General features: G+C 38.9%; 1 protein-coding gene and 1 long non-coding RNA gene across 9 annotated transcripts in view; one reads left to right on the forward strand and one right to left on the reverse strand.

The window, feature by feature from the left end:
• LOC134807951 (uncharacterized) overlaps nt 1-27,047 on the forward strand; it is a 171,517-nt gene that overhangs the window by 23,397 nt on the left and 121,073 nt on the right. The window lies entirely within an intron of this gene.
• Nucleotides 23,976-27,047, reverse strand: part of WDR64 (WD repeat domain 64) — a 149,381-nt gene continuing 146,309 nt past the window's right edge. For 6 of the 7 annotated variants that reach the window (XR_010149631.1, XM_063790120.1, XM_054660867.2 and 3 more), the window contains one exon: nt 23,976-24,497. Coding sequence is in view for 6 of the 7 variants with exons in the window: in XM_063790120.1 (XP_063646190.1) it covers nt 24,417-24,497 (81 nt within the window). In the remaining variant the exon portion in view is untranslated. The remainder of the gene's footprint in view (nt 24,498-27,047) is intronic. The other variant, XM_063790100.1, reaches the window with a different exon arrangement.

The following is a 27,047-nucleotide window of genomic DNA, read 5'->3' on the forward strand; positions in this document are numbered from 1 at the left end:
ACCCAGGAGATGGGACTAAGTTGCCCAGGATAGTGAAAAGGGCCTGGGTTTGGAGTCAGAAGACCTGGGTTTGAAGTTCTGAGTTTCACTTTCTTTTACTCACTATGGCCATTGGATTTTGGCCAGGTTCTTCCAATCTCATGTGGCCTTATTTTCTTCAATACAATGAGCATGGTAGTATTGCTCTGCTTATCCCCCAGGGCTGTTGTAAGATAATATAAATAAAATATTGACAATAAAAGCTATAAAGAGGAGATCCTAGGGTCTAAGGATAGAATTATCCTTTATATAAACATGTTAATGTTGGAAAAGAAACATCATTTGATTTTGCTCTCAAACACCATAAAGGATGCTCTGCTACCACATCGCTCTTTCTTGAATATTCCCTTACTTCTATTTAGATATAAATTGAGAGAAAATTTTGAGCTACAGAATGAGAAGTGTCCTCCTTCACTAACCGTGCTAACTGGTGTGTTTCATGAATATCATTTTCAATTTCTAGCCGTTGTCATCTCCATTTAGAAGGAAGTGTTCTGAATTTTTTTTTAAAAATAGCTTTTTTTTTTTTTTTTTTGAGACAGTCTTGCTCTTGTCACCCAGGCTGGAGTGCAATGGCACGATCTTGGCTCACTGCAACCTCTGCCTCCCATGTTCAAGCAATTCTCCTGCCTCAGCCTCCCATGTAGCTGGGATTACAGGCGCCTGCCACCATGCCTGGCTAAAAAATAGCTTTTTATACCAGTGTTTGAAGTTAAAGGTCTAGTTTTGTCTAATATATACACTGTGGGTTCTCCTTCCATTATTTCGAAGCAAACCTCATACATCATCTCAATGCAACCTTTGAATGTGATGTTTGATTTGAATTGTCTTGGATTCCTGGGTATCTGTTGGCTTTATACCCTGTGGCTGATCCTAGGTCCTTACCCCTCTCCCACATCCCCACCTCCTGTCCCTTCCCTTCATCTTGAAGTTTCACTGGGCATAGAAGCCTTGTGTGGTTTGTTTGCTTGGAAAGGGAGGTGGGCTATTTTCTAGCTGTCACCCTGCCTCATTCTTGTTTGGTCCTGCCTTGTTTTGCCCTCTCCCTCCATCTTTGAGCTGTGGCTCCAGGAGTGCCTCTACCCCTTGCTGGTATTTATCTTCCCTGAGCTGGATTCTCACCCTCTTGAAGGGACAGTGGCTTGGACTTGACCTTCTAAGCTTTCTTGACTTTTGCTTCTTCAGGCCGGTCACAACCTAGTTCCAGCCCCTCAAATCCCAGCTCCTGGTGCCACTGGTTTACCGTCGCCTCAGTAAAGAGGAGAAAAGGACATGTGAATATGTGACTGCTTTCTCCCGCGCTGGGCCATCACTTCTCTTTCACTGGCTTCTTGACGTGTCCTCTGATGGCATGCTTCCGGGCAGAATCACTCAGTCCAAAACTTCATGTCGAAGTCATAGTGTGAGCCGGGAAAAAGGCAGGAAGTATCCTTTTCTATCTGTGTTAAATGCTGCCATCCTTTCATTTAGCCTTTGCTCTCAGTTTTCTACAGTACTTTTAGGTCAGCAGCTCTTCCTCTTGACTTGCTTTTCAGAATCCATGCAGCCTCCTTTACCCAGCAACTGTAAGGAGGAACTGAGGGAGCATGACTCCCTGGGGCTAGGGTGGGAGACAATTTGAGTGACACTGGGTGTGTAGCATTAAAAAATGTCTCTCACAGATCCGCTGGCCTCTCCATTCCTGGAATGCCCTAGACCCTCTTTCACCTGGGTGAGTGGCTTCCTGATACACTATACAATGTTAAGGGGAGGAAGGACTGTTATTTCCCAACTGTCCTGGAAGGGCTGTTTTGCCTTTAGAACCAGCCATTAGCCCCAAGACATCCAATCCTTGTCTTATTTTTGAGGCTAGGCCAATAAGCAAACAAAATGGCCACCAGGCCTATCCCCACTTACCGCATCACATTACAGGCCCTGCCTTGCTAAGGGTCTTCAGCCGTACTGTGGACTTTGATGATCCAGAAGTGGCTACAGTGAAGATTGAGTGAACTGAATGCAAATTTAGGAGGCCTAAGATGTAGCTCCATTTTTGCCTTTCCCATTCAGCTAGTAATGGTTATTTTCATTTAAACTCTGATAGAGAGGTAGTGATTCTTTCCTAGGAAGGTATCAGCCTACACATAAGAGTAAACTTTATTTTTATTTTTATTTATTATTTATTTTGAGACAAAGTCTCTGTTACTCAGGTTGGAATGTAGTGGCATGATCATGGCTCACTGCAGCCTCCATCTCCCAGGCTCAAGTGATCCTCTCATCTCAGCCTCCCAAGTAGCTGACACTATAGGCACACCACCACGCCTGCCTAATTGATTTACTTTTATTTTTTGTAGAGATAGATTCTCACTTTGTTGCCCAGACTGCTCTCGAACTCCTCAGCTCAAGTGATCCTCTTGCCTTGGCCTCCCAAAGTTCTGGGATTACAGGCATGAGCTACCACACCTGGCCCAGAATAAATTTTCTATGTGTGACTATTTTCCTTCCCCCTCTCAATTCTGTGTTTAGATTCTCTTCGAATAAACTTTTCATCTTATTCTATTATGGATTACAGTTAGGTGTGCCTTTGAACTGAATCAGTATTCATGGGAGAAATGATTTTCTCCCCAGGCAGAGTGCTATGTGGGTTTGTTTCTGTTTTTCAAAACACATCTGAAGCTGTTCCTACCTTATGACCTAGAGTCTCAGAATTCTAATTGGTGATGCAAAAAGAATATTATCAGTTGCCCAACCTGTTTTTAATTTTCTCTTTGCTATTGCAAGAGTGGAAGAAATGTGAGAAGAATGAATATGGGCAAAAAATTGACAGTTGCTGGGATGTGAGGTTTGTTTTTTTCTCTCTTTCTGGTTAGGCTAGTTGTGTTCACTTGGCAAAGGGCAGCCTAGAATGGAGAAGAAGGATGGGGAAAATGTTAGAATATATTTTGTATATAACATTTGCAAGGTAAGAACAAAGTTGTGTGAATGCCTATGTGCAAAGAAGGTGAAAGATACAAATGCAGATATGTATGTATATATTTATATTTATTTAGACACATAAATATACCTTAAACAAATATTTATACATATATTGCTAAGCATTTCTACATGCACTATTTAATCTGATCTTCATTGAAAACCCTAAGATGCAGGTATTAGTATGATTTTCATATTGTAGGTGAGTCAACTTGTGCACAGAGAACTTAAATAACTTTCCAAAAACCAGGTATGGTCAGAGCCAGAATTTATTTATTTTTTTTTTTTTTGAGACAGAGTCTCGAAAAGGCTGGAGTGCAGTGGCATGATCTTGGCTCACTGCAACCTCTGCCTCCCGGGTTCAAGCAATTCTCCTGCCTCAGCCTCCTGAGTAGTTGGGACTACAGGTGTGCGCCACCATACCTGTCTAATTTTTGTATCTTTTAGTAGAGACGGGGTTTCACCATATTGGCTGGGCTGGTCTCAAACTCCTGACCATGTGACCCGCCTGCCTCAGCCTCCCAAAGTGCTGGGATTACAGGCATGACCCACTGCACCCGGCCTGGAGCCAGAATTGTAATCTGGAGAGGCTAATTCTAGACCTTGTGTTCTTTACCACAAAGAAAGTCTGATTTAGCTCTGTGGATGGTGAGGATTGAGAGGTCAGGGAATTTCCTTGAGGATTCAGCACCACTTGAGGTAAGTGTGGGTGGCTAGTATGATCTTCAGATGAGAGTAGATCCACTTGGTCAGTCCCCTCTAGAAAAACCTATGGAAGAACCAGAGACAGTCCTGGAAACTCAGATCTAAAACAAATTCTGGTTCTGACTTGAATTGGCCTGGCCATTTGAACAGAAGAGAGAGTCTATCAATTGGACTGTTTTGTGGACACCGTAAAATCACATGGCACTGGTAAGTATGAAGCATGTATTTTTTCTATTGGTCTGATTTCTGATCCAGTTTTACAAATAACCACTGGCAGTATTCCTTACCATTCTGCTCTTCACAAGAACATAAAGTAGTAAAATTAATAAACCCCTTTATTTTAACTCTTGCTTCAGCATATAATTTTCCCCATACGCGGCCAGCTATCTATAAGATGCGCCTAATATCAAGATCCTTTATTTCACATTGTAAAAATCTTTCGTTTTTGCCTTCTTCCAAATGTGTATCTCTTTTTATCTATGAATAATTAAGTCAGGATGGCAGAACAATAATATTTACAGGCAGTGAACAGAAATGCAGAAGTGGAATTTACTAGCCAAACACTGCATCTGAGTCATTATGCCACAAATAAATTATGTGCATGCATGAGCAATACATAAACTTATTCGTTCAATTTGTTCTGACATCATAAGACATTTTAAGGAAATGTTAGAGACTTTTAGCTCATTTCTATTCATTGAAAAATTGTATTTAGCCACCTGTGCCTCTGTGCTTTCTTCCAGTCTATGGCCTTTTTTTGTAGAAAAAAAAAATTCTAAAAGTAGATATGCCATTCCTTTTAAAATCAAATGCCTTCTTCAAAGAAGTTGCCGTAATAGAAATAGTAAGTAGTACAGATGGTATAGCTGTAAATTAAAGTTTATTCTGACTTAGATACCACATGCAATCATCTATTATTTAATAATAGAAAAATGGGGACTGGGACTGGTTATATAAACATGAATCCTTTTAGTTGATCCCTTTCATCTCTACCTATCTGTATTTCTAAATCTTGCAGACCCTGTATGCGTTGTTTTTGTCTTCCTGTTTTTAATGTCATGTGAATTTCCTATAAAAATTGCAGAATTGTTTTTATTCAGCTTAAGACAAATATTTCTTTCTTCCTGAATCCTATACAGATGATGCCTGTAACTGGCAAGAAGAGGCATATATTTGTTACAGGTGGAACGTTTCCCATGCCCATGTGGTACTTGTACTGACTTCCATCATCGCACCTCTAACACGTTGTTGCCCATATCTGATTCTATCTTTGTTTCCTTTCTCAGGCAATAAGTACCTGAAGGGCAGAGACCATCTTTTTTGTTTTTTCCTGTGTATTTCTAGTTTTTCATGCAATATTTCTCGAGAAAATTAATGTCCCATCCCATTCCTTACCTAGTTATTTATACATTGAGAAAAAAACTGATGTCTCTAAGAAAAATATAAATGTAAGCAACTCATAAATAGGTAAGTTAACATTCTGGGGCATCCACAGTATATTACTACTGATAGTTAAAGGAGGTATAAAGAAAACACTAGACATGGTCCCTTTCTTTATGGTACTTCTAGACTATGAAAAGAGAGGGCTCAAAAGCACATGTGTACACAATGTACGAGTATCTATTTACCAAAATAAGTACAGTCATCCTGTACACAAACACAAGCCATACAAATGCAGTCTATTTCACGATTAAGTAGGCAATATTTGTATCATGTGTTATTCCTGAGATATTTTGAATCCCAGCTAGATTTTCTACTGCTACCTAGCAAACTTCTAGCCATTTTCCCCCGACTATCCAGCAGTTATATGTTTAGTAGATGAAACATATCTTCAGTGTTAACCTATAACATAATTCAGAAGGTGTATCCACTATAAAATATAATATATATTTTCAGTGTCAAATAAAAATAATGTATGGGATATCAGATTCTCTCTACCCTACTTACTAAGATAGCTTGGCTAATTGCAATCTGACCTGAATTCAAAGCTTTTCCTTCCTTACCATTGCTCCCAAGAGCTTTTAAATTATTCTGCTCTGTTCTTTCTGTGTTTTCTTTTTCAGCTCTTTCCTCAACACATACACACACACACACACACACACACACACTTCACTTACTTTCCCACTCCATTCTCTCACCTAACTTTACTGTGCCTTATCCTTTCTTTTCAGCCTTTTGAGGTATCAGATAGTCTGACAAACTAATCCTTCTGTATGTGTTCACAGGACAGGGATGAAGGTTCCATGTAAAGGCATGTATCAATTTCAACACTTAGGCATCCAGAAACAGCGTTTTCATTGGATGATCCAGGAGGGTGCTATTCAGGGATAATTTTTCAGGTAGCAGTCTGGTGGAGGAACCCCTCAAATGCCACTGTGGAAGATTATTTTCTTAACATATAGGTAGGGTTGAATATCTGGATTCAGGAATGACATGATTGATTTGATACTGGAAGACTTAACAGGCTGGAATAATACTGAACAGCTTTATAAATAGGAACATCCATTTATTTGATTGATGAGAACTGTGCTTACTGCAGACACCATTCACATGCATTGTGACTGAGGCCCTCTTGTCTTGACTGTATCCTGACAGGGTGTCTGAATAGTCATTTCAACAGGTGATTTTTTTGCTGACGAAGAGCACATTCTCAGTTATCCATGAGATGTCTGTCATCAGCTTTTCTTTTATGGTCAGGGAGGTCGAGTGAGGTCCAAATTCAGACCTCAAGGTCTGCCATGTCATAGAGCCTTAGGCTTGGAACTCACCTCACAGATCGTGCAATAAAACCGTAGTCCACGTGGGACCACCTCTACAACCCTTCTCCTTGAACACTAATAATCTGCCAACCAGAGACCAGAATATAACAGCAAGGAATATTTCCTCTCAGTTTCAGTAGAGCCTAATATGCTTCTTTGATCAAGATAAGTATTAACACATCATCTTTCACAAGATGATTTGTCTGTGTACTAATATGTCATGGAGAAGTTATGGTTGCATTATTTGTTGGTCAAATTTACAGTTACCTATTATATATGTTTCTATTGTTTCATGTAGTTTTCTGAATATAACACTTATGGTTTTCAGTATTACATTTCAAATCTAAAATTATTGGTTTAGAATACATTTATTGGTTTGGTACCTATGTAAATTTCAGTTGCCATATACGTATTTATTTCAAGGTAACTAAATACATGCTTCTATTAAATATTTTAAGATTTTCACTTAGGTTGAAAGGAAAGGGAGAGAAACATCTCTAATTGGCTGGTACCATAGCAGGCACTGTATGTACCTTAATTTATTTAATCTTCCCATAAACTTGGGAGGAATATTCTGTTCTGAGGATATCCACAGGGAAACTGACTCTTGCAAAGGCTGAGTAATGTGCTCAGTCACACGGCTAGCAAAGGAGCCACTCAGGATTTGAAGCCAGGTCATTCCAACTTTGTTCTCTCTACTATCTGATGCTTCCTCTTTCAGTACTTTATGGTATTCGGCATCTCCACTGTGCACAGACTTTCTGGGAACCTCTGTTTAACAATTCTTTTGATGAGAAAAAGGAAGGCTGCCACCTCCACCTCTGTTCCAAAACAAAAGGAAGAAAAAAAGAACCCACTCTCTGCATCTTATCTGCCCATCACTCTTGCAATCCCATATCTTTCTTTCTGTTTATGGTAGAACAGCTTGGAGGAGTTGATATCTCTGCTTCCTCACCTCCTGTTGCTCCTCCTGGGTCCCTGCAGCTTACTTCTGCTCCCACAACTTGCTTTTTAGGTCATTCCACTCCTCTTAGTTCTCAGAACTTAAAGGACAGCTTTCTGCTCTTACATATTTGACCTTGGAAAATTAACAAGTGTTAACCATTCGTTCCTTCTTGAAACCCGCTCTTTCCTCATCCCTGTGAGTTATTGTCTCTCTGGTTCTCTTTTTGCCCAACACCTGTCTTGCCCACACTCATCCCCAGGCTTTTTCACCACCTCTTTTTGTTTCATCTTTTCCTTGCATGTCAGAAATTTCTTAGAGTTTTCTGCCCTTTCACTTTCCCCACTTCTTTTTCTCATTTTATTCCATGTATTTTCTCTATGACGTCCTGCCCTCGCCACAGTCTCAACTCGCTAAATATATCTGCAGTTCCAGACTTCATTTGAAAGTACATCTCAGTGTGTGTCTCAAGACACCACATTCCCAACCCACTAGCCCCCTTCCCATTGCCTTGCTCAGTACCCATTGCCTTGCTCAGCACCCTCCCCAAGCCCCCAAACAGTTGATTGCTGTGTTTGAGGCAATAATATAATACTTTCAGATTCCTCCTTTATGACTTCATGTATTATGATGATTTATTTACACATCTTCACCTTCTGTGGTTGATTAGCTACGAAAAAGCTCATGTTCAATGTTTATAATAGTTTCTTCCACTTTAGCATAGTTTCTGGCCTAAAGTAGTTCAGTTAATGTTTATTGAATAAGTGACTAATACTGCAGATAGGTCTTTACAGAATCAGTTGAATCATCGTGGAACAAATCTGGAAGCACAATAATAAAACTCTCCTTTCCAGCTCAGTTTTATGTGATCCATGAAGATAACCTGAATTCCTGAGATGAAAATATGGGTCACCTTTGTGGAATATTTAAGTATGTCACTGAGGAACATTGCTCAGTTGTTGACAGAAGTTGGTCTCAAGATCTCATCCCAATGACAAAAGTTAAATAAGCTTAGCTTTGACCACAATGACTCCATACCAAAGCCCACCAGAACACAGTAGAACATTGTAACTCAGGTCCATTAGTTCAGTCCCAGTGCTCAAGCATACTGACATAGAACTGTAAGGTTACGACAAATGTGATTCATTCCCCAAGTTCCCTTGTCAGGTTTTTTATTTTTTATTATTATTTTTTGATTTATCATGATTTTAGTAATAAGAAATGGAGTAAAGGCATTGCAGAAGACTTCATTCCAGCTTTGCCATCCATGACACCCGCGTTTTCTCTTCTCAATCCTGAATTCATGCTTATAATTTATCCCCAGTAGATTTGACTCAGTCTATATGGCATCACTCTGGTGAGTCAGAAAGCTCTTAGACCTTAGGAGTAGCCTTAAAGATTTATATTTCTTTACAACCCCTTTTCTCAAACAAAAGTCTGACTATTATAGAGATGTTTTTCTTAGTCTTTTTTTTTTTTTTTTTTTTTTTTTGAGATGGAGTTTCACTCTTGTTGCCCAGGCTGGAGTGCAATGGCATGATCTCGGCTCACTGCAACCTCCTCTTCCTGGGTTCAAGCAATTCTCCTGTCTCAGCCCCTTGAGTAGCTGGGATTATAGGTGCCTGCCATGACGCCCAGCTAATTTTTGTATTTTTGGTAGAGACAGGGTTTCACTATGTTGGTCAGGGTGATCTCAAGCTCCTGATCTCAGGTGATCCACCCACCTCAGCCTCCCATAGTGCTAGGATTACAGGCGTTAGCCACAGCGCCCGGCCTTCCTTAGTCTTTTACGGAATACAACTGAATCGGATAAGATATAAGTGAGCGGGTATTTCTCGCTATAGTCAATCCGTCAATAAGCACAGATTAAGCTCTTAGAGTGAGCAAGGCATTACATTAACACAGTAGATAATCAAATGAAGAAAAAATGTGGTGTTTGTTTTTTAGAACGTCTGCATGTTGACTCATTTAGAATTTGATCACGTTATGTAATAACCTAAGTTGGTCCTAACCACCTAAAGCTGCACATCATAATCCCCTTGACATCTTTAATATAATAAAGATGCATTAGCACCACACCAGACACAGCTGAATCAGCATTTTTAGAGGATTGGGCCTGAAAATATGTATTGTGTTTTTAAAAAACCCAGTTCTCAGCTGGTTCTAATGCAGCCAATGGAATCACTGGTTCAGATTTTATCTTGGTAAAATCCTGTTGAGATAGTTGGATATAGCAAAACCAAAAGAACCATGTTAATTTATGTCTACATTTTTAGTGACCCAATTTTTAGAAATTTAGGCAAATTTGTAGTTTATAATTTTGGAAAGTAAAACCTCAGAGAAAAGAAAAATGTAAGTGCATTTATTTTATCCTAAATGCAATGTCTGTTTTTTTCTTATGTGATTTATATACAATTTGCTTGTTATACTGGAGTCATTCATGATTCAGTTTTGCCAATGAGTGCTAATAGGAAGAGCATCTGGCATATTGGAATAGAATTAGTTATAGCAATCATGAAATTAAAATCAAATAACAAATATTATCAAGTGCCTACTGTGTACCAGGCATAGCGTACAAATCACAAAAACATTTTTAAGCGGAAATTAGCTATTTAAAAAGTGACACCATGGAAAAGCAATGATTTATAAGTAGTAGCATAATATCGGAGTGATTATCATAATCCCTCTGATTCAATCAAGGGCAAATGGAATTAAGTCTGTAGTATTCAAGCTAATACCATTGATTTTGGTGTTATTAATTTTATTTCTTTACTATTCATCAAAATGAACTTCAAAGATCTTCTAGAGATGCATACATTTAGCAGGGTGTTCATTAGTTTTCAGTACTCAGTGCGATGGTTAATTTTAATATGTCAACTGGACTGGGCTAAGGGATACCCAGATAACTAGGAAGCCATTATTTCTGGGTATATCTATGGGCGAGTTTTCTTAAGAAATTAGCATTTGAATCAGTAGACTAAGTAAAGATCACCCACACCAATGTGAATTGACATTTTTCAATCCTTTGAGGGCTGATATAGAACAAAAATGCAGAAGAAGGGCAATTCCCTCTCTGCTTGAACTGGGACATCAGCACTCCTAGCTCATGGACCTTTGGACTCTTAATTGGGACTTATACCATTGCCCTTAGTGATCTCAGGCCTTCAAAGCTGGATGGGAACTACACCAGTAGCTTTCCTGGGTTTCCAGCTCACAGATGCAGATTCTCAGCTTCCATAATTGCATGAACCAATCTGTCATAATAAATCTCTTTCCATAGGACCTTTGGGATTCTGTTTCTCAGGAGAACCCTGGTTAATACACTTAGGAAAGTAAATTTACTGAGTTCCAAGGCAGCTAAGATAATATTGAGGTGGAATAGTAAAGAATTAAAGGTCAGAATGCTGATCCATGACAATTAACCCAGGAGCAAAATTTAAATTACTCCTTTGGCCAGAGATGAGGTATGGGGAGGGGTAGAGGAATAGGAGGAATAAATGAGTTGATTTTGGTATAAGTCGTGCTGTGTGGGGGAAATAGAGGGAGTGTCTTTAAAGGCGGGTGAAAGAAAATGATATTTGGAATTCACGATGGCATTCTATACTGATGTTCTAGAATCTAGAAAGATATGGTACTCTTTGAAGTAGATGGGGTAGGGGAAGGAATTGGAAAGGGGTGAGACTTTGATATTTTAAGTGTCTGAAAGCAGATTAACTTTCTCCCTCTTCAGTATCAATCAACAGAAAATTTTGATATTTTAATTGAGAAAAATTTAGAAGTTTCATAACCCTTCCTATATTTTTAAAGAGTAAATAAATTGCATGGTTAGGTTTTCAACATAGCCGCCCAAACTCCAGAAAATTCTTATGTAATAACAAATATATCTAAAGGAAACTTACTCCAATAAATATAATAAAATATTTATTTTGGGGTATTTTCTAATGGTTGCATATTTATTATAGCCCTCCTAAGTGACTTAGTAATAACACATTCTCCTTTATTGATTATATATCTTTCAAAATAATTCAGGGGGATTGCATTAACAAAGAAGAATTCATCGTGTTATGACAAATGTTATTCATTCCCCAAGTTCTTTTTTTTTTTTTGGCTTGTCATATTAGTAATGAAAAGGTTTTGAAATCTTATCCGTTTACTCTGTATGCTTATTTATGTTGAAATATCTGAGTTTATTTTTGAAAACTCTTGAGGTTTTATGAGTCTCATTTTGTAAAGAGACTTCTTATTACTTCTTCAGTGGCAAGTAAACACTTGGCACTGAAATCTTTTTTTTTTTTTTTTTTTTTTTTGGTTGAGACAGAGTTTTACTCTGTCACCCAGGCTGGAGTGCAATGGTGCGATCTCGGCTCGCTGCAACCTCCGCCTCCCGGGTTCAAGGGATTCTTACATCCCAGCCTCCCAAGTAGCTGAGATTACAGGGTTATGTATGCCATCACACCTGGATATTTTTGTATTTTTAGTAGAGATGGGGTTTCACCATGTTTGTCAGACTGGTCTGGAACCCCTGACCTCAAGTGATCCGCTCTCCTTGGCCTCCCGAAGTGCTAGGATTACAGGCGTGAGCCACTGCACCCAGCCCTACCACTGAAATTTGGATTTTCAAGTAGACTTTCTTTTATTTTGGTTGTACTTTATAAAAAATGGGTCAGCTTTGAGAGAAGCTGACACTATCATTCATGAAAGGAAGCTTATTCAGACATGATCATTCATGAAAAGAAGCTGGAAACTTAGAATAAAATTTGGAAAAAAAATTGTGATTTTTGGTGTAGTGGCTGGCATCTGTAATCCCAGCACTTTTGGATGCAGAGGCAGCAGGATTGGTTGAGGCCAAGAGTTCAAGACCAGACTGGGGGCAACACAGTGAGACCTTGTCTCTAAAAAAAAAAAAAAAAAAAAAAAGAAGAAATCCAGATAATGTTTAGGGCAGTTAAACTACTCCGTATGATACTATAATGGTGGATACATGTTCTCATACACTGGCGCAAACCCATAGAATGTACAACACCAAGAGTGAACCCTAATGTATGCTGTGGACTCTGGGTGATAATGATGCATCAATATAGGTTCATCAATCATAACAAATGTACACTCTGGTGGGGGATGTTTATGATGATGGGGGCTATGCATGTGTGGGGGTAGGAGTAAATGGAAAAATCTCTGTACTTCCTCTGCTCTATTTTGCTGTGAACCTATAACTGCTCTGAAAAATAAAGCCTATTAAAATGTGTGTATATATATAAATATATACGTAATCATCCATCCATATAAACCTTATCCCCAAAAAACTATGTTAATTTACAAAAATGCGTGTAATACAAAAGAATATAATAAATTACTTGTGCAATCTGGGCCAGAGGAATATCTGTGCAAGAATATAAAACATAATCGTGTTCTAAAAGCATTGCTGAGGGGAACATACAAATTTGGCTCTGCAGTTTCTAAGTTTTCAGAGAAAAGAGGAAACAACATCCAGTTATAGTAATTATGGTGTCCACAAGATCAAAGCAGATTAGTTCTCTAGACAAAGCACAACATTTCTTAACCCTGAGACCCAAGGGAGGATTCTTGAGTTTTTGTGAAGACTGAGTTGGCCAGGTGGGGTGGCTCGTGTCTGTAATCCCAGCACTTTGGGAGGCCGAGGCAGCAGGGTCGCTTGAGGACAGGCGTTTGAGACCACCCTCAGCAACAAAGTGAGGTTCTGCTTCTACAAAATAAAAAAATTACCCAGGCATGGTAGCCCGTCCCCTTAGTCCCAGGCTTGGGAGCAGAGGCAGAAGGATTGTTTGAGCCCAGCAGGCTGCAGTAAGCTATGATGGTGCCACTGCACCCCAGGCTGAGCAACAAAGTGAGACCTTGTTTCAAAAATAATAATAATAATTTTTTAAAAGACTCTGAGTGATCTAGGGATGGTGTAATCACCATTGTATCCCTGTATTAAGTAAAACAGCAGGTTCTGTTTGGCTGTTTATTACAATGTCCTTCAATTTAGGTTCAACAAAGCTGAAGTAAAATTTAGTAAATGTAGTTCAATGAGTTACCAAAATAAGATAATCCGAGTATTCAGCTTTCAAACAGAATAATATGATTCAAGAGACAAACCACACTGAATTGCCTTTCCCATATGTTGAATTGTTCTATTAAGGAATGAAATAAGAAAAATTGTTATAATAGAAAGCTACATAGAAGAATAACATAAGAAATAGCCTCCTGTATGCTGTACAAAATTATAGCTTTGTTTTCATCCTTCTGTCACTGTAATAATAAATACCTCCCTGAAAGAAAGCAAAAGCCATTGAGAAGATAATGAATAAGGATGTTCTCCATAATATGGAGCTCACCACAGGCATCAAACTCCAAAGACCCAATATTGTACTTTTTTTCTATGTGTTATTTAACACTTGATAATCAATTTGGCTGCTGATAACATAGCTTTTGAAGAGGTGACTGGTGGGCATATTCAGTTTCTGGTTAGCCTAGGAAAGAGGGAACAGGCAGGGGAACTGAAGAGGCTGGGAGTTCTATAGCCCTCATTACAGGTGGTGGATGTGTTGCTGAATTAAAAGACTGTCTACCGGGCGTGGTGGCTCATGCCTGTAATCCCAGTGCTTTGGGTGGCTGAGGCAGGTGGATCACCTGAGGTCAGGAGTTCAAGACCAGCCTGGCCAACATGGCGAAACCCCGTCTCCACTAAAAATACAAAAAATTAGCTGGGCATGGTGGTAGGCGCCTGTAATCCCAGCTACTCGGGAGGCTGAGGCAGGAGAATCGCTTGAACCTGGGAGGCGGAGGTTGCAGTGAGCCAAGATCACACCATTTGCACTCCAGCCTGGGCAAAAAGGGTGAAACTCCGTCTCAAAAACAACGACAACAAAAAAAAGATGGTCATTAGTAACTCAGATTGTCTCTCTGTTCTTCCCTCTCCACTGCCTTTACTCACCACAAAAATACAGTGTAAATGGCTAACTAGTGACACACAAATAATTTCATTTCCCGTTTCTTCAACCGTAATGCAATGGTTATAGGACAAAAGTCATGCGACAGGACAGCTCTAAATGAGCAGCCACACCATGCCACGTACAAGAAAAAAACACATGAGATCAGTACATCACTTTGTGGTTTTTAAGACACTGAGGTAAACAGGGTGGGTGACACTCCTATTTCCAGATAAGAAAACTGAGGATCAGGAAGTTTAAGTAACTTCTCTGCTGTCACACAGCTTGTGAGTCAGAACAGGCTGGACAATGAACAGTGATGTCCTAATTCCAGGCCTGGTGATGTTCCCGCTACATCACGTATATCTAGCTGCCATTCTGCTGAGAATTACAGGTGCCTACTCTATGCAGGCACTGTTCTAGACCTTGGAGACATAGCGCATGACCTAACTAGAGTTCCTACTCTCAGAGAGCTTGTCTTCTAGGGAGGAGTAACAGATAAGAAGAAAAATAAGTAAATGATGTTATGGACTGGTGCTAAGTACTATAAAGGACAAGTAAGAAGGACGGAAAGCTTATGGGTGCATGTGAAGAGGCAGGTGTGGAAGGTGCCGTTTCAAATAGAGATGGTCACATAAGGATTCTCTTATAAGGTGACATTTGAACAGAGATCTGAAGGAAGTGGAGAAGTGCCCTGGGGGAAAATGTTCTTGTTTTATACCAGATATGCCGGCCAAAGTATATAACTTGTCTTTTCTGATACCTGGATTACATTGAAAGTACATGCTTTGTCCTATATATTTTAGACTTTTTTTGGTCTCATGTAAAAATTATCATTGGTGATTATTATCAATTGGTAATTATTATGAACTGTTGCCAGCTTGGTGGGAGTAAAATCTGGTAGACTAAATCTAATTATGTCATCCTAAAATATAATAAGATATGGCAGAAAATATTGAGGCCACACACAGACAGGTGGGTGGGCTTGGCCTCAAAATTGGGCTGAATTAAATAGCAGATGGGGTTTCAGGATATTATAGAATAAAGATAGCCAGGGTTTTATGGCCAATATTGAATCTGCTGCTAGATTTAATTCAGTAACTCAATTTCATCAGATTTCTAAAAGTATACAATTTCCCTGCTTTCAAAAGGTTTATAATGTAGTTTCGCTGAAAACAAAAGAACAAAGCAAAACACTCGAACATATAAATAAATTAAATAACACAAGGTGTATAGCCAAGGTTCATTGTCCAGCCTGTTCCAACTCACAAGCTGTGTGACAGCAGATAAATTACTTAATCTTCACTGGGAACTAGGAGACTCTTGGCCGCTCTGTTCAAGCACTCAGGGTCTGGTTAATATTTATTCCTTATTTCGCCCCAGTATTAAAAAATAATATCCCTTACTCTGTAGTCTTGAATTTCTCTGTTACACAGAGCTACCCAGTGATGACATGCACCTCCTTTGGTCTTAAAATATTTGACCCTCTCCTTCACCCTCCTAGTTCAGTACTTCTTAACCCTGGCAGTAAGTGAGGAGCCCTCACCTGGAGAGATTAAAACAGTAACAACAAAAATGATGCCTATACTTCTTCCCTGAGATTGAAATGTAACTCTAATCCCCGGCCCCCATTAGTTTTTTTCTGCTGCTATAAAAAATAACACAATCTTAATGGCTTAATAAAACATGAACTTATTATCCTAGAATTCTCGAGGCCAGAAGTCTGAAATGAGTGTCCTGGGGCTAAACTCAGGGTATGGGCAGGACCACATTCCTGCTGGAGGCTCCAGGGAGAATCTGTTTTCTTGCTTCTCCAGCTTTAGAGGGAGCCCACATTCCTGTGTGGTTTCTCCTAGCTTCAAAGCACCTCACTCCAACCCTTCCTTCTGTCACCAAATCTCTATTTATTGACTTTAACTCTCTCCTCCTTCTCAACACTTTTGGGATTACCTTGGGCTCACCTGACTAATCCAGGATAATCTCCCCACCTCAAAATGCTTAATTTAATCAATCTGCAAAGCCCCCTTTTCCGTGTGAGGTAAATGCACAGATTCTGGGGATTAGATGTGGACATATTTGGGAGAAATTATTCTGTACATCCCCTCACCCCCCCCCCCAACACACAGGAAGTGTGATTTTGTGAAATTTCTCCTTGTGATTCCAGTGTTCAGCTATTTGAGAATCATTGCCTTCGTTGATATGCAGCATCTATACAATTTTTATGTTTTTCTTATCTATTGATGCAAGAGGACATAATACTAACAACAACATTAAGAATAATGATAATGGCAAGCACTTGACTACTGCTTCCTATGGGTAGGACATCGAGCATTTTTAATATATTAACTCATTTAATCTTCACAACAACTCTGTGTATTAAGTACCACTCAAACGCCAAGAGGAATGAAATGTCACATGACATTTTTTGCCTGGCCCCAAACCAGTCCAGTTTAGGACATCACCAAGTAACTCTTAGCAGCCTTCATCCTTGTCTCATAGCTCATTATTTAGAAATGAAACACAAAATTAATAGGAGAAACTAGTGTATTTTTTTAAAGGTACAACATGCAGTAATTCTAAACATCAGGTCATGAGAGCAGTTTTGTTCTATTTTTAATGCTTGTAACATGTAGTTTTGAGGTTTTTTTTTTTAACTTTCATTAGTAAATATAGCATAGCTACAGATAATTGAACAAAACATAGATGTAAAGCTTAATTTATCATCACCAAGGGAACATCACTGTAGCCATCAGCAAGTCAAGAAACAGAATGTTCCCAGCGGCCAGGAGGCCTCTTCCATGCCCCTTGTTTATCAGTCAGTTTCCGTCAGAGGAAACAGTGAGGGCTGCTACAGAATGTGGGATTTCTTATGAGGGTTTCACCTTACACAATCGTGGTGGCTTGGTGAACAGTTTATATACAGCTGTTGCTTCTGCGTCTTATGCTGGCTCTGAAATGAGCAGGGCAGGCAATCTGGCCCAGAAGTTGGAAAAGCTAAAGAAGAAGGTCTTGGGTAGTTGTAAGAGCAGAGATTGCCTCATTCCCAAGTGATTCAGGAAATCGGGGACAACATCCACTAAATGCAACAGTTTTGCACCTGCCTTTTGTGCACAAAAACACATGGCTGCTATTTCACTTCTGCCTTCTGTATTATACCGAGGTTCAGGTAGCCTATGCTAACTTAGAATTGCATGGAAGAAAATTCTGGATAAAATAGTTAGTTACAGCTAAGCTAAGTGGACACAGTACACATCTACCATACCGCCTCCCAATAACTACATTTTCCTTCTGCTGAAAAGATAACCACTATCCCAATTCTTATTTATTATTTTTTTTTTTTTGAGACAGAGTTTCAGTCTTGTCGCCCAGGCTGGAGTGCGGTGGTGCAATCTCGGCTCTCTGCAACCTCCGCCTCCCAGGTTCAGGCGATTCTCCTGCCTCAGCCTCCTGAGTAGCTGGGATTACAGGCACCTGACACCACGTCTGGCTAATTTTTGTGTTTTTAGTAGAGATGGGGTTTCACCACGTTGGCCAGGCTGGCCTCGAACTCCTGACCTCAGGTGATCCACCCACCTCAGCCTCCCAAAGTGCTGGGATTACAGGCATGAGCCACCATGCCCAGCCTTTTCGCAATTCTTATGGAAACCACTTCCTTGTGGTTTCTTCCATCTCTTTCTTTCTTTCTTTTCTTTTCTTTTCTTTCTTTCTTTTTCTTTCTTTCTTTGTTTCTCTCTCTCTCTCCACCTCCCCCTCTCTCTCTTTCTTTCTCTCTCTCCCCCCCCTTCTCTTTCTTTCTTCTTTCTTTCTTATATAATGCGTAATTATTTATTCCTAAACACTTTAGTTTAGTTTTCTATTTTTTAAAAAATTTAAGTGGAATCCCTTAGTTTGGGATAATTTGTGTCTGGCTTCTGTTCAACACTGTATTTTTGAGATTCACCCATGTTTTATGCATAATTAATTTATTCATTTTTATTGTATTCTGTTACATGAATATACCAAGAGTTATTTAGCCATTCCACCACTGGTGGACATTGAGATTGTTTCCAGTTCTGAGCTGTTGTGAATAATGTGGCTAGAAACATTCTCTTACATGTCTCTTGGTATACATGTGCACATATTTCTGTTAGATATAGACCAAGGAGTGGAACTGCTGAGTCGCAGAATGTTTGTTTGTCAATGTTAGTAGATAATATCAAAGTGTTTCCCAAAATGACTCAACCAATTTACACGTCCACCAGAAGTCCACAAGAATTGCTGTTGTTGCACATCCTTGCTGACATTTGGTATTGTTGGTCCTTTTAATTTAAGTAATTCTGAGGGTTTTCTAGTGGTATAGTGTGTGTGTGTGTGTGTGTGTGTGTGTGTGTGTGTGTATGTGTGTGATTTTTTTAACAGACTTTATTTTTTAGAACAATTTTAGTGCATAGCCTTTCCCAATATCAGCATCTCCTACCAGAGTGATATATTTGTTACAAGTGATGAACCTACACTGACACGTCTTTATTATCCAAAGTCCATAGTCTCTATGTTTAGGTTCACACTTGGTGTTGTACATTCTGAATTTGGACATGTATGAAATATATGTATTCACCATTGTAGTGTGATGTGGAGTAGTTTCACTGCCCTAAAACTCTGTGCTTCACCTATTCATCACTCCCTCACTCCCTAACTTCTGGCTACCATTGATCTTTCGACTGTTTCCATACCTTTGCCTTTTCCAGAATGCCATATAGTTGGAATCATACAGTATGCAGCCTTTTCAGAGTGGCTTCTTTCACTTACTTATGTGCATTTACATTTCCTCCCATCTTTTTATGGCTTGATAGTTCATTTCTTTTTAGTGAAGAGTAATATTTCATTGTCTGGTTGTACTAGTTTATCTATTCACCTACTGAAGGACATTTTCGTTGCTTCCAAATTATGGCAGTTATGGATAAAGCTGCTATAAACATCAGCATTCAGGTTTTTGTGTGGACATAAGTTTTCAGCTCTTTTGGGTAAATAACAAGAAGTGTAATTGCTGTATCATATGGTAAGAGTATGTTTAGTTTTATTTAAAAAACTGCCAAGCTGTCTTCCAAAGTGGTTGTGCCATTTTGCATTCCCAGCAGCAATGAATGAGAGTTCTTGTTGCTTCACATCCCCACCAGCATTTGGTGGTATCATCGTTCTGGATTTTGGTCCTTCTAATACATGTATAGTGGTTTCTCATTGTTTTAATTAGTATTTCATTGATGACATAGGATGTTGAGCATCTTTTCATATGCTTGTTTGCCAACTGTATATCTTCCTTGATGAGATGTCTGTTAAAGTCTTTGGCTCATTTTAAAATTGAGTTGTTTGTGTTCTTACTGTTGGGTTTTTTGTTTGTTTGTTTGCTTTGAAACAGAGTCACACTCTGTCATCCAGGCTGGAGTGCAGTGGTGCGATCTCAGCTCACTGCCACTGTAACTTCCACCTCCTACGTTCAAGTGATTCTCCTGCCTCAGCCTCCCAAGTAGCTGGGACTACAGGGACGCTCCACCATGCCCGGCTAATTTTTGTATTTTTAGTAGAGACGGGGTTTCACCATGTTGGCCAGGCTGGATTCGAATGCCTGACCTCAGGCGATCTGCCCAGCTTGGCCTCCCAAAGTGCTGAGATTACAGGTGTGAGCCACCACGCCTGGCCTACTGTCGAATTTTATTATTTATGTTTATTTATTTTGAGGCAGAGTCTTGCTCGGTTGCCCAGGCTGGAGTGTAGTGGTGCAATCTTGGCTCACTGTCACTGCAACCTCTGTCTTCCAGGTTCAAGCAGTTCTCCTGCCTCAGCCTCCCGAGTAGCTGGGACTACAGGCATGTGTCACCATGACTGATAATTTTTGTATTTTTAGTAGAGATGGGGTCACCATGTTGGCCAGGCTGGTCTGGAACTTCTGGCCTTAAGTGATCCACCCATCTTGGCCTCCCAAAGTGCTGGGATTACAGGCCTGAGCCACCATGCCTGGCACTGTAGAGTTTTAATAGTTCTTCTTATATATTAGATAACAGGTCTTTATCAGATGTGTCTTTTGCAAACATTTTCTCCCAGTCTTTGTCTTGTCTTTTCATTCTCTTGACAGTGTCTCTTACAGAGCAGATAATTTTAATCTTAATGAAGTGCAGTTTACAAAGCCAGGCATGGTGGCTTATGCCTATAATCCTAGCATTTTGGAAGGCTGAGGTGGACGGATTGCCTGAGCTCAGGAGTTTGAGACCAGCCTGGGCAACATGGCGAAACCCTGTCTCTACTAAAATGCAAACAAGTAGCAGGGTGTGGTGGCATGTGCCTGTAGTCCCAGCTACTTAGGAGGCTGAGGCACGCGAATTGCTTGAACCTAGGAAGTGGAGGTTGCAGTGAGCAGAGATTGTGCAATTGCACTCCAGCCAGGTGACACAGCAAGACTCTGTCTCCAGAAAAAAGAGAGAGAGGCTCTATTTATGAGGTGAACTTTATCAATTCCTTATTTCATAGATTGTGTCTTTGGTGTTGTATCTAAAACATCATTACCAAATTGAAGGAAATTTAAAATTTCTCCTATGTTACCTTCTAGGAGTTTTACAGTTTTACATCATACATTTAGGCTTATAATCCATTTTGAGCTAATTTTTGGGAAGGATGTAAGGTTGCATCTGAATTCATTTTTTGCACGTGGATGTCCAGTTGTTCCAGCACCATGTGTGGAAGTGTATCTTTTTTTCCATTGTGTTATCTTTGCTCCTTTGTCAAAGATCAGTTGACTGTATTTATGTGGGTCTGGTGCTGGGCTCTCTATTCTGTCCCATTGATCTATTTCTTATGTCTGTTGCCAGTACCACACTGTCTTGATCACGATAGCTTTATACTAAGTCTTGATATCAGTCCCCCAACTTCATTCTTCTTCTTCAACATTGTGATTGCTATTCTGTGTCTTTTGCTTCTCCATATTAGCTTTAGAATCAGTTCCTCAATATCCCCAAAGTAATTTTCTGGGGTTTTGGTTGGGATTGCATTGAATTTTTAGATCAAGTTGGGAAAAACTGACATCTTGATGATATTGAATCTTCTTACCCATGAACATGGAATATTTATCCTTTATTTAGTTACTTGATTTCTTTCATCAGAGTTTTGGGGTTTTCCTCATATAGTTCTTCTACATATTTTGTTAGGTTTTTGCCTAAGTATTGTGTTTTTAATTTCAATTCCACGTGTTCATTGCTGGTAAATAGGGAAGCAATTGACTTTTGCGTATTAATCTTGTATTCAACAACCTTGGGTATAATTGATTATTAATCCCAGGAGGGTATTTTTTGTTTTTGGTTGAATCTTTCATCTAATATGGTTCTGATTAGCATTACCTTGATTACTATTAAGAAAGTTGAGCACTTTTTAATATATGTATTGGCTATTTGCATAACCTCTTCTCTGAAGTGTTAGTTCATGGTTTTTTTGTTTGTTTGTTTTTTTTGCCTATCCTACTGGATTGCCTTGATTTTTCTTATTGATTTGTTGGAGTTCTTTATATATTTTAGATATAAGTCCTTTCTTAGTTACAGGTAATGAAAATCTCTGCCATTCTACAGCTTGCCTTTTTTCTTTCTTAATAGTCTCTCTTTGGTAAACAGGAATTTTAAACTGTAATATAATTCAATTTACCTATCTTTTCTTTTGTACTCAGTGCTTCAAGAGATCTTGTAGCTTCTGTTTTTGCCTTCTTGAAACCATCAGATCATTATGTGAAGAATTGTGGTCTCGCCTCTTTGTGTTTTTGTTTTGTTTTGTTTTGTTTTGTGTTTGAGACAGGATTTCGCTCCCTCACTCAGGCTGGTGTGCAGCGGTGCGATCTCAGCTCGCTGCAGCCTTGACACCCCAGGCCCAAGTGATCTTTCCACCTCAGCATCTCCAGTAGCTGGAACTACAGGCCTGTGCCACCACACCCAGCTAATTTGTGTATTTACTGTAGAGACAGAGTTTTGCTATGTTGCCTAGGCTGGTCTCAAACTTCTGCGCTCAAGCGATCCTTCCACCTCAGCCTCCCCAAGTTCTGGAATTACAGACTGTAATCTGGCCCCTTGGCTCTTTGGAGATGAGAGATCACACAGAAAGAGAAGTCCAGCCAGTAGTCAGCATCAAACACAAGGAGGCTGTCTTAGACCATTTAGACACTCACTGCAGTTGTGTGAGTGGCACCAGGTGAGACCAGAAGAAATGCCCCGGTGGAGCCAGCCCACATTGCTGACCCACAGAGTCATGAGCAAATACATGATTGCTGTTGCAAGCCACTCAATTTTTTTTCATTGTTTGTTATGCAGCAATAGATGACTAGTATAGAAAGAACTTACATCTTTACAATATTGAATCCTCAAAGCCATGAACATAAATATACCTTTGCATTTATATAGAGTTCCTCAAAGTTTTCTCTAAAATGTTATATTGATTTCTTCATTAAACTTTTTTCCCTCCTCTCTTTTAGTATGGAAAAAAATGAAAACACTCAGAGAATTTGAAAGAGTTCTTTAATGAATACCTGTATTCCTACCACCTAGATTCCATAATTAATGTGGTTTTAGATATGCTCTAACACATATCCATCTATCAGTCCATCCCTCTATCCATTAGTTCATCTTATTTTTTTGATTCATTTCAAAGTAAGTGGAAGACACTAGTAATCCTATTAGCATGCATATCAATGAGAATATTAGTTTACAATTCTTAATTTTTTGAAAAAATTCACATACAACGAAATGCAGAAATATCATCCAATAAATTTTGAAATGCACACCTAGCTGTATAACCCAAACTTTATTAAGATAACATTACCATTCACCCCAGAAAGTTCTTTCATACCCCTTCTAAATCTCTAAATCTCTCTGTGATATTTGCCCTCTCTCCCAGAGGCCACCATTGTTTTAGTTTTTTAAACTGAGTATTAGTCTTTCCTGTTGTAGAATTTTATAAACGTGGAATCATACAACATGTATTCTTTCTGTAAGGTTTTTTTGACTTAACATATTCTTGAGATTGGTCTATGTTAATGCATGCATTAGCATTTTATTCCCTTTAATTGCTGAGGATTCCATTGTCCTACCCTACCATAGTTTGTTTAGTCATTCTTCTGTTGTGGAAACTAGGCTTTTTCCTTTTTTGAGTTATTATTAATAACTTTTATAAAACTTTTATAAAGATTCTTGTTTACTTTATTTTCTTAAAGTGTATTTTAATATTAATATGGCTATATTGATTTTCTTTAGGTTAGTTTTTGCATCATACATCTTTTTTCATTCTTTTATCTTTAAGAGTTTGGTGTCCTTGTATGTTAGATGTGTTTCTTGTAAACAACATATAGTTGGATTTTGTTTTTTTTAATCCATTCTGGCAACCTTTTAAATTTGCATACTTTAACCTATTAAAGGTTTCATAATTATTGATATATTTAAGGTTAAATCTACCATGTTACTATGCTTTTTCTATTTCTATGACCCATTTTTCTTCCTTTCTTTGCCGTCTTTTATATTTATCTGGAGTCAGGTCTGGACTACATATAAATAACTTCTGACTTTGAGAAACTTAGGACATTTTCTTCCAGATAATATTTCTCTAAATGAAGAAGACAAACATCTAGAGATCTGACTGGTACATTTTTCTTTTTAATAATTCTTTTTGTACAACACATAGCATGACTTGAAAGTGCCTTTTACTGCACATGTTCTGACAGTCATTCTGGCTGTGGAGTAAGGTGACCAATGGGAGGAAGTGGAAAGCTAAACATTGATAACCGTATTATTTTAGACCTACTAATGCTGTTGATTTCATTTGTTTTCTTATGTGTCAGTTTGCTGATAGTAAATAAGAAACACCGCCTAAACTTCTGGCTGCTTGCTGCTTGCTTGGTATTCAGAGTTGAGGTCACCAGAACTCCCTAAGCAATCTTTCCCATCAATAGGATGGCCTGACACCAGAGATGACTGATAGTGTCTGGTGGTTTCTCCCTCTCATCCTGAAATAAAGAGCAGGTATCATCCAAACGTTGCCATTGTATGTGCAGCAGCCATTTCTGATTTTTTCTCCTTACTTGGGTATAGCTGGGAAGAAGGAAGAAGCCAGATTTATTTGTGGGACTAAATTTTTTTTCAAACTTCTTTGTGGTGCCTGTGAAATAAAGAGCATGTCAGTTAGTAACTGGCATTCTACTGACAAACACAATTTTCCAGAGTCAAGTTGTATTGCTAATTTACATAGAGATTTTAATCCTCCTAGAAAAAAAATGAATAGTTATTTACTTAACAATCCTATGTGACTTCAGGATAAAAGTATGTTAAATTAGGAGGTGGGGCTCCTGAAGGATGCGGTGGACAAGCAGAAGCTGAAGAGCTACTTAACTGGGCAGTTATCCATTCTAGGACTCAGCTGCACAGTGTGGAAAGGGTTGGGTCAAAACAAAACAAAACAAGACTTGGTTAATTAATAATTAATATTGTATATGTGCTGCCGAAGCGAGCACAATTAATAATTAATTAATATTGCAGATTAATAACATCAGAGTCCGTTGGCTCACAGGAAAATAAAATCAAGTGATTATCAGTCACACAAATGAGGAATAAAAGTTTGGTTTTTGTTGTGTTGTGCTTTGTTCTGAGACAGGGTCTTGCTCTGTCACCCAGGCTGGAGTGCAGTGGCACCATCACAGCCCACTGCAGCCTCAACCTCCTGGGCTCAAGCAATCCTCCCATCTTAGCCTCCCGAGTAACTGGGACCACAGGCATGTGTCACCACGTCCAGCTAATAAAAGTTTGTTTTGCATTGATTATTTTTGGAAGAAATAGGTATAAAAATTTAAACTAATTTGGTTTAAAAATTCATATCAGTAATGTTCAACCAATATTCACAATACATGTCAATTTGATTTTATGGTCTATTATGGGGAAAAAGAAAGAAGAAAAAGGGAAGAGGAGATGTAGAGAGTTATAAGGAAAGGGAGAAGAGTGAGCTCCTAAGGTCAAGATTCAACCACTTACGGATCCTTTAAGCTTGGACATTAAGAGGTCACATGACTACTCCTCTTTCTCCCACAGGCAAGGTAGGAGGCTTAGCTCCCTGGATCAACCTGCTAAACCCCAGCAGAGGGAACTTTCCAAGCTGCACAGATCTTTCTTTTATTTTCTCTTTTTCTTTTTCCACTTGTTTTAAAGGCTAATTCACTATTTCATTCAGCAAATGTTTCTGCAGTGTCTCTTATGTTCCAGACATTGGCACTGCAGCAGAGAGTAAGTTAGGCAAAGTTTCTGCCTTCATGGATCTTACATTCTAGTGGGATAAAGGCAATAAAAATGACTTTTTAGGGGAAAAATTAAGCTATATGAAAAATACTTTTGGAAAAAATGGATTTTTATATGATACAATGTCATGTAGTGATCAGAGCTATGAAAAAAATTAAATCAGTGAGGAGACTGAAAAAGATGGGAAGGGTGGGGCTCTCTAGTGTTCATTAATTGTTAATTCTCATAAGGTTATTCTGACCAGGAGAGACCTAGCAGCTCACGCATCACTGAATTACACCGCATTGCATTTAAGTGTCCAGGCTCTGAAGTTAAGTGACTGGATTTATCCCAGCTCTATGACTTGCTTTTTTGGAATCTCAGAGGAATTACTTCTCCTCTGTGTTTCAGTTTTCTTAACTGTAACAGGAGGATGATCATTGCAACGTATCTCAAAGTGTTGTTGCAAAGATGAAATGAAAGAGTACATAGCAAATGCACAATATCATACTGGGCAACATTGATTTGAAAATAAAGATTTGCTGTTATCATTAGAAATATTACTGAGTTACAGTTTATATATTCTTTTCACCTAAAATAAAGTTGTGAGAATTTTTCTGTCATTAAATACTTTTTTTTTTTTTTGAGACAGAGTTTCATTCTGTCACCCAGGCTGAGATGCTTTGGCACGATCTTGGCTCACTGCAACGTCCACTTTCCAGGCTCAAGCGATCCTCCCACCTCTCCCAAGTAGCTGGGACTACAGGTGTGCACCACCACACCCGGCTAATTTTTGTATTTTTTTTTTTTTTTGTAGAGACAAAGTCTCACTGTGTTTCCCAGACTGGTCTCAAACTCCTGGGTTCAATCAGTTCAACTGCCTCAGCCTCCCAAAGTGCTGGGATTACAGGCATGAGCCACTGAGCCTGGCCTGTCATTAAATACTTCGGAAAAACTATGGAGTATGTTTTCACATATACCATCTTTCACTTAGACATTTTTGCATGATTGGACATGTTTCCACAATTTTGAAAATGGGTTACACTTTCCAAAGTTCACTTTCTTCCCTTCTCTTCCTACATTTAAACTGAAAAGGAAATACAAACTCATGTTCTGATTTATCTTTTGTTGTACCATGGTTAATATTTTATAATGTGTTGTTTAATTCTAAAGAGGCGTATAAATGATTTAAAGAAGTTCATATTCAGAATTAGCATTTCTATATTTAAAAATAGTAAGTCAAAATAGACTAAGATATTTGTTATTGAACCTTTTACTCAAAGGACTTTCTTCCAACTGTACTGTAAGTTCCTTAATCTATAAATGGATTCCTGGTCCCCAGAACAGTGCAGGGGACATGATGAATATTTTAAGGTATTCCATAAATATTTGTTTCATAAAAGTGAAATTTCTCCCCCTGAATTTCTGAGGTCGTTTTATGCCC

This window comes from Pan troglodytes, chromosome 1 (assembly GCF_028858775.2).
Source record: "Pan troglodytes isolate AG18354 chromosome 1, NHGRI_mPanTro3-v2.0_pri, whole genome shotgun sequence".
Lineage (NCBI taxonomy): Eukaryota > Metazoa > Chordata > Mammalia > Primates > Hominidae > Pan > Pan troglodytes.